This window comes from Martes martes, assembly GCF_963455335.1.
Source record: "Martes martes genome assembly, chromosome: 4".
Classification (NCBI taxonomy): Eukaryota; Metazoa; Chordata; class Mammalia; order Carnivora; family Mustelidae; genus Martes; species Martes martes.
Window position 1 is genome coordinate 13,289,018 of NC_137891.1, and position 7,742 is coordinate 13,296,759.

Below are 7,742 nucleotides of genomic sequence, written 5' to 3' on the forward strand. Positions count from 1 at the left end.
GGCCCGTTTATTCCCACTGGCTTGTTGGCAGGGTGTTCGAGCACAGGCTATCAGTGGACTGCCTGGGTTTGAATCCTGGCTCTACTGTTCATTATCGGTGGGCTTTGGGCACATAGCTGAGCCTTCCTGCGCCTCAGTTTCCCCTTCTATTATAGGGAAATCAACATTGGGCTGATTTCCTTCATAGGTTTGCAGTGGAATTATTGCAAGGAAAATGCTTCTAAGAATGCCTGACACATAAGTAGGTTAGTATGGCTATTACTCGAGTCGGTCCATCAGACCCCAAAGCAAAAGCATTCCTGGCCTTAGCACTTTAGACCCAGGATGAACTAAGTCATAATAGTGAAGTGATAAGTATTTTTCAATGGAACGGGGGACTTTGGAGGCAGCCTCTGACTGTGTGGCCCCAGAGAAGTTGCAAAAGCCCTCTGAATCTCTCTATTTCATTGTTTGTAAAACAGCGTTACTAACTTGCCTCCTGGAGCACTTTGGAGATAACCTGAGCAAAGGGCCTAGCACCTGGTAATAGTAGTTAAGCAGCAGTGGGGTGGCATGGGTTAACCCAGCTGGAGTTTCTTCTTCATCTTCCTCCCACCCCCAGCCCTTACCCCTTTGTATACTTAACTTATCTTTAGCTGCTGGCATCCCTTTGCCTTCTCACCAGTCTACCGCCTGTTCATTCTTTCATGTAGCAACTCTGGCCCTATCACAAATCTCCAGGAAGCATCTTATAACCCTGAGAAAATAAAGACCTTAAAGCCCCAGACCCATTTTAACAAAGAAAAGCCCTTGCCCTTTCTTAAATAACTTCTTTTCCCATCTTTGTAAATTCATTCCCTTGAGGGCGAAATGGTGGGACTCGGAATTGATGGAAAGAGAATGGAAAGAAAAAAAAAAAGGCAAGAAAAGAAACAAAACACTCACAACTTCTAAGATTTGGCTCAATTATATATTTGCCAGGTATTTTATTTTTTCTAAAAACAATAGAAAAAATCAACTTTAAAAAGGATGATGTACTTAAATAAAAAAAATTATGGTTTATAATACATGGTTTGAATTCTTGTATAACTGCTATAAACGTTTTATTAAAGTTATTTACATTTAATGGCCATATTTACATGGGGAAATGGGGTAAACTTTACGATTTTTTAAAAACAATTCTTAAATACAAATCTGTTAAAGGAAAAAAAAAAAGATGGCAAGCATAAAAAAAGTTCTTTTATGCCCAAAGTTCCATTTGAGGCAGTTTACATTATGGCTAAACCTTTCAATCCTAAGACTTAGCCAAGGTTGTGAGGTTGCACTTGAACATGCATTTGAAAAAAGTTCAGATAGGAGAGGTTGCTACAGTTCTGTCAGAAGGAACCTTTTTCCTTACTTTCTCTTAGTAACAAATGAGAATTCATGAGCAATTCCAGTTCCTCCCTCCAATAGGTGGACTTAGGCACCAGAGTTCCTTAGCTGTTCAAGTTTGTGTTTTAACTGTTCTCGCCGCTTCCGCAACAAGTCCTTTTCTGAAATGAGCTTCTGCTCCTCTGTCTGGACGGACAGGATATATGCGGTGGCTTTTTTAAGGATGACTACCTTGGGGGCCTTTTCATTGTTTTCCAACTCTGGGATCTGGTCACGCAGGGCAAAGAAGCTCCGTTTCAGCTCGTTTCTCCTCTGGCGTTCTAAGACGTTGTGTGTCCGCCTCTTGTCATTCTCCTCTGTGTCTGAAGACCTGGGGCTGGCACATTTGCGGTTGTTGCTGATCTGTTTCAGGACTCTGCCACTGTCCAACTTAGCCCTCTTGGCGGCTGGATAGTCCTTCCTGGTGGAGGGGGGCGCTGCGTAATTGTGCTGATGGGTGGACACATGGCATCTCTTAAGAACCAGCGGGCTGTGAGGGGGTTTGCTGTGGCTTCCTGCCGAGGGTGACCCCGATTCTGACCTTTTGGCAGGGGGCTGCCTTTTTTCCACAGAAACAACATCGATTTCTTCTTCATCCTCTTGTTCTTCCTCTTTAAGAAAGGAAATAGAAACCACCCGGTTAGCCACGTTTCCTTAAAGCTATCAATGACTAGATTAAATGAATGCTGTGTAAATAGAAGGCATTATTATGTGAGAAAGAGCCCTGGCACCAAGTCATCCCCAGAGAACCAACTAGCCTATCAGTCCTGCTCTTCTTGCCACGAAGGCCCGAGTCAGAAAGGGAGAATGACAGCTAGGTTTATGGCACAGACAAGAGAATTACAATTTACCAGGATAAAACGTTGATGCCAATTCTTACCTAAGACTTAATGAGGCTTTGGACACACCCAAAGCAAAGCACATTTCCCAAGCACCTCCTATTTTTAAGGGATTTTTACCAAGAACTCTTCAGGTATTGCAAATAATAGCTCCAAATCTCTTGGTAGGACTTTAGCAACTCCCTATTTTACTGGAAGTGCAAAAAGAAAAAAAAAAAAAAATTCTTGCGGCTTTGCCAAAAAGTTCTAGGGGTGGAGGAAGGAAAAAAGTCCAATTTTGGCAAGGATTTGCTTTTAAGTGTTCAAAACAGGCTAAACAGATCCCAAATCCTCAGCCCATCAGTCCTTGAGGCATGCTCACTGGTTCACAGCACCCCGTGGGGAGGCTACTCTGCCTCTGTCCACTCCCCTGGTCTATTTTTTGGTGGATCTGTAGTCTCCGAAATCCCAACAGTTTCTTAGAACATAAGAGGGAGGCAATTCATTCATTCTCAGGGATCAATCCTCACTTATCCCCCTTCACACACACCCTGACACCCCCCCCACTCCAGGGCAATTAAAATGCTTAAGAAAAGTAAGAGGGAGTGGATTGAGTTGCAAGATAAGCTAGAAGATTTAAAAACCCAAATGAAATTCCTAAGGGGAGGGAGGGAGAGGAGGGGGCTGGCCAAGGGGGGCAGTCTTAGAAGGGATGGGAAGGAACCCTAAAGCCCAGTGTTCCGGGATGATGAGCTCCCAGATTCTTCCAGATCTAATATTTCCCTTCCCAAATCTGAGAAAAGAAAAAAGGCTGGGTCAGCTGAAGTGGCCAGTTGAATGAGCAGCCCGAGAAAAATCTTTAAGAGACCCAGTCGCCCCCTTTGAAAGGCCAGGAGGGGTTCAGCTTACCGGAGTCGCTGCTTGTGGTGGGTGGTGTTTCCTCGTGGAGCGCCAGGGGCTCGGGACTGGCCCGCGGGGACGACTCGGCCGAGGAGAGCAGAGAGTCCGAGGACGGAGAGAAGGCGGTGGAGTCCGGGGAGGCGCAGGGCTTGGGCGAGCTGCTGTCGTTGAGCGGGTAGGGGAAGACCACGGAGGGGTCGATGCACTCGGAGGCGGCGGCGCTCAGGTCCTGCAGGTACAGGCTGGAGGTGGAGCAGCCTCCGGGCCCGCGGGCGGGGCTCGGGCTGCTGCTGTCTTTGCGCGCAGCCTGGTAGGAGGCCAGCTTCTCAGAGACCAGCTTGGCGGCGGCCGAGAAGCCGCTCCACATGCAGTCCTGGATGATGATGTTTTTGATGAAGGTCTCGTCGTCCGGGTCGCAGATGAAGCTCTGGTTCACCATGTCCCCTCCCAGCAGCTCGGTCACCATCTCCAACTGGTCAGCGGTGGAAAAGCTGCCGCCGCCGCCGTCGTCGTCCCCCCTGGGGGAGAAGGACGCGACTGCAACGTAGGAGGGCGAGCAGAGCCCCGAGCGGCGGCTCGGGGACAGCGGCGGGGTGGGCAGCAGCTCGAATTTCTTCCAGATATCCTCGCTGGGGGCCGGCGGCTGCAGCTCGCTCTGCTGCTGCTGCTGGTAGAAGTTCTCCTCCTCGTCGCAGTAGAAATAAGGCTGTACCGAATCGTAGTCGAGGTCATAGTTCCTGTTGGCGAAGCTGACGTTGAGGGGCATCGCGGCAGCCTGCTGAGGGGGGCACACAAAGGGGGGGCGGTCTTGAGTTAAGAGGGTCTGGGTGGGTGCAGCCCGGCGCAGCGCGCTCCCGGATGCCGAACCCCTCGCTCCCCTTCGAGCGCTAGCCAGAGGGGGCTGGTGGCGGGAAGAAGGGCACCCTTTTACCCCCCTCCCCCAGGTGGCCCCCTGCTATCTGGGACACACACTTGGCGAACCAGCTGCGGAGCGCCCGCGGAGATGGCGTCTCCCCCTGGAGCCCGGAGCGCGAAGGCCGGGAGTCCGCCCCGCCGCCGCCGAGCAATCGAAATCGGCTTTAGCTTCGTTAAGCGGCCGGGGGAGGCGGCAGCGGGGAACACAATCCGCCAAACCCGAAGGCGCAAAGTTTGCGCCACCTGAAGGAGAAGGCGAGAGGCGCCGCGGCGGGAGCGGCAGCGCGCGGCCCCCTCCCTCGCCGGGCCCCTCAGCGCCGCGCCCGTTCCCACTCGCGCCCTCGCCGCGCTCCTTCCCCCGCGGGCGCCGCCGCCCTTCCCAGCCCCCCCTCGCCGCCCCTCCATCCCCACCCCCCAGCGCGCCCCCCTTCCTTCCTCCGCCGGCTTTTCTCCGTGTCTCTCGCCGGCTGGTGGGGCGAGCCTATACGCCGGCCGTAACCCCCCCCAATAAATAAAAGGGGGTGTTAGATAATAACAAGGGCACCTCCCTTCAACACCCAATACGGCGACGCAACTGCGCCAGAGCCCCTGCTGCGATTCCGCGCCCGGAGTCGGGAGTCTTCCCCTCACCCGCCGAGGGTAGCAGCTGTTCTGGAAAAGCCCCGAGTCCCGCTCCTAGTCGTCCCTCCGCATCTCAGGGGCACGGGGGACACCAGGGGCGGCGGCGGGGGAGCCAAGGATGAGTGCGGAGATTTGCCCTCGCTTCCCCCAAGTCCTTGATTCCAGGAGAATCGGACACATCCCTGCCCAGCCTCCCTTTCCTTGGTCCTTGCGCCTCCCCAACAACACCCAGTCCCAACCAGTACCTCGGAAGCCCAAGATCCCTATTTTTATTATTCGTTTAAAAAGCCAAATGCCAACTTCTTAAAAGGAGCAGGGGGTGAATGGAAAACGTCGCGGGGATCGGCGGGCGGGACGCGCCGCAGTGTCTGTCTCCGGCTGTCAGAAATGCGGTAAGATGAAATTTAAATGCCCTTTCCGAGACGCGGAAAAGTCAGCGGCTGCGGAGCTCTCTGGCTCCCACACGCAATTTGTAATTCTTACTCCCAGGAGCTCAGGATGCACAGGGCTCTGTCCACCGCGAAGTACAGCAACCCCCCCCCCCCCCAGCAAAAGCAATTAGTGCAATAAAGCAGGAATGTCCAGCTGGTCGGGGGCAGCGTCAATACACATAAGCAAAATAAGCAAAAATCTCTAAAGACGAGTTTTAGGAACGCACCCGTTGTCCCTCTGCCTTCTCCCCTCCCATCTTGACAAGCCACTCTCCCCCATCCAGCTCCGGTTCGTCCTCACCCCACCCCGAGCTACCACAACTACTCTGAAAAAAGTGTCAATAGCTCACGAATGGCTGAGACGACACCCCAATTCGGGCATTCGACTTCGACTCGTCGCGGCATTGCATTAAGGCGGTAGGGAAAATAATTAAAAAGACAAATAGATCCAGGTGCTTACCGGGTTGTCCACTATACGAAGGAAATCCAGCGTCCAAAAAGCAGCGAGGAGCGCCTTTCAGAGGAGCCGGTCGCGGGCAGCGGCGGGGAGAAGTGTCTTCCCAAATAGGCAGAATAGCCCCTCCGCGTCCGGAGAGTCGCGCTCTCGCTCGGGTCTTGTAAGTTCCAGGGGAAGTGTCCGCCCGCGGCAACGGGCAAAGTTTCGTGGGTGCGGCGGGGGGCTGTGCCCGGCTGGCAGGGGTCGGCGGGCCGGGTGGGGTGGGGGCGGCTGGGCCGGAGGCGAAGCCCCTTTTCGCTCCGGATCTCTCTCCCCCGGGCGCCCGGAGCGCCACTCGGCTCGCTCGGCTCGCTCGGCTCGCTCTGCACTTCCACCCTAGCGGGCGCGCCCGCTCGCTCCCTCTGTCTCTCGCTGGGATTACTACAGCGAGTCGGATAAAGCCTGAAAACCGGGTTTTATATTGCTAGCACGATCCCGCCCCCCTCTGTTCTCTTTTTCCCGCCAAGCTCTGAATAGCCCTGCCCTTCCCAAGGCCGGCTGGAAGCCAGGCGGCGGCCAGGGCGCAGCGACGGCGGCGGCAGCTACTGCAGCGCGGAGAAGCGCAGCTCGGGGGTCCTCGGCCGCGCAGACCCTCGCATATAAAGGGCCGGTGGGCGGGGATTCGCTAGAGAGGATCTTTTTTCTCTCTCCCCCGCCCTCCTCTTTGGGAACCGAGGAGGGCCGATTCTGCGGAGGGAGGGCCGGGGGTGGGGGAGCGGGGAGGAGACTCAGCCCTTTCGGCCTGGCACTCCAGTGCGCGGAGCTATCGGATGTAAACAGTCAGAGCGCAGCTTGAATTAACTGCGCACCTACCATTTTCTTTTGCTCCCGCTCAAACCCTCTCCCTTTCTGCGCCGCTCCTCTGGCGCAGCGCTCGGTTTGACAAACCGCATACTTGTCCTGCGTGCTTAAATCATCGCAGGCGGAACAGCTGAGCCTTCAACACAGCATACACCATGTACCCGCCGCCCCGCCACGCACGTCCCGGGCGGACGGGCGCCTCCCGAAGGCTGGGGACAGAGCAGCGTTTGGAAAATCAGTCCTATGAAGACGGGAAGGAAGCAGGGGTATTTATGGACGCGCGCTCTGAGTGTGTAGGGTATTAGTGTCGATGGGGATAAATGATAAGAGATATAAGGAGGAAAATGATGCCTGGAATATTAAAATAACTCAGCAACCCACTGCCGCGTATACCTGGAGAGCGCATTATGAATAAACACCCATTGCATTTGCCTGCGGTGTTATGCCTTATATGCCCGCAGCGATCTATCGCGATTGGGTACCTTCCACCGCGAATGAATCCTTCAATTTGCTGCCTAAGCAGCAGACACCCTCGGCCCCGCCCATCCCACGCAGACCTACAGTGGGGTCGGCGGGAGCCGGCTGTTCCCCGAGGACGCGCTAATCCCTGAGACCTTTCCTGCGTACTCCCCAACTGGAGTTAGGGAGGAGCGCGATTGCGGGTGCGCGCGGCGGAGGACCCTCCCCCGCCCGCTTTCCGCCGGTCTGCACCGGTGTCCCACCCCCACGCCTCTCACTCGGGAGTTCCCAATTCCGCAGCCAGGTTTCAGAAAAGAGACAAATCCTCTTTGCGCCCCGTGGCGCCAGTTTGCACCAGTCTGGGGTTCCCAGGTTTGGGGGGAATCAAAGGCGCTAGACGCGAGAATTTTTTTTAGGGGGGGACTCCCCCCGCAAACCTCGGGACTGGAGTTCCCAGAAGGCGAGGGAGGAGACGAGCTGGAGGACCCGGCCTTGGGAGTTTGCAGAGACCCTGGTGAAGAGGACCGTTAACTCTTTCCTCCTCGGACAAACCGGGCATTTACTTCCTTTCTGTGTCCTCTTTCCACTTTATTATTGGAATCGAGATCATGCAAAATAAAATAAAATAAAATAAAATAAAATAAAAACAAAAAATGCATCGATTCTTATCAAAGTAAGAGGAGACAAATATTACTTCCATGTCTTTTTGATGAGTCTTGGGTCAATTAAACATTGGCCAAATTTCAAGCATTAATTTCCTAGTCCACTGACTTTAAATTTTTTTCTGAACACCACAGTGTTCAATCTATATACATTTCAACCCAGAATGTTACCCAACACGGCGCATGATTTATTCGCTCCCTAAGTGAATCTGCATTTAATATATAATCATATTCCCTCGGGATTTGC

General features: G+C 53.8%; 1 protein-coding gene across 2 annotated transcripts; it reads right to left on the reverse strand.

Annotated features, from left to right (window-relative positions):
• Nucleotides 1–931: 931 nt before the first annotated feature.
• Nucleotides 932–6,149, reverse strand: MYC (MYC proto-oncogene, bHLH transcription factor). 2 transcript variants are annotated; one of them, XM_080801304.1, is made up of 3 exons: nt 5,538–6,149; nt 3,120–3,888; nt 932–2,003 (listed from the first exon to the last, which is right to left on the reverse strand). In XM_080801304.1, the coding sequence occupies exons 2-3, from the start codon at nt 3,874–3,876 to the stop codon at nt 1,441–1,443; spliced, it is 1,320 nt and encodes a 439-aa protein (XP_080657430.1). In that variant the 5' UTR covers nt 3,877–3,888; nt 5,538–6,149; the 3' UTR covers nt 932–1,440. The 2 variants fall into 2 exon arrangements, with proteins under 2 accessions (XP_080657430.1, XP_080657431.1); XM_080801305.1 differs by having other exon boundaries at nt 3,120–3,885; nt 5,538–5,940.
• Nucleotides 6,150–7,742: the final 1,593 nt, after the last annotated feature.

Coding starts and splice junctions, on each gene's coding strand:
- MYC (XM_080801304.1), bottom strand. CDS start 3,876: ATGCCCCTCAACGTCAGCTTCGCCAACAGGAACTATGACCTCGACTAC. Junction 2,004..3,119: donor CACCACAAGCAGCGACTCCG/GTAAGCTGAACC, acceptor CCTTTCTTAAAG/AGGAAGAACAAGAGGATGAA.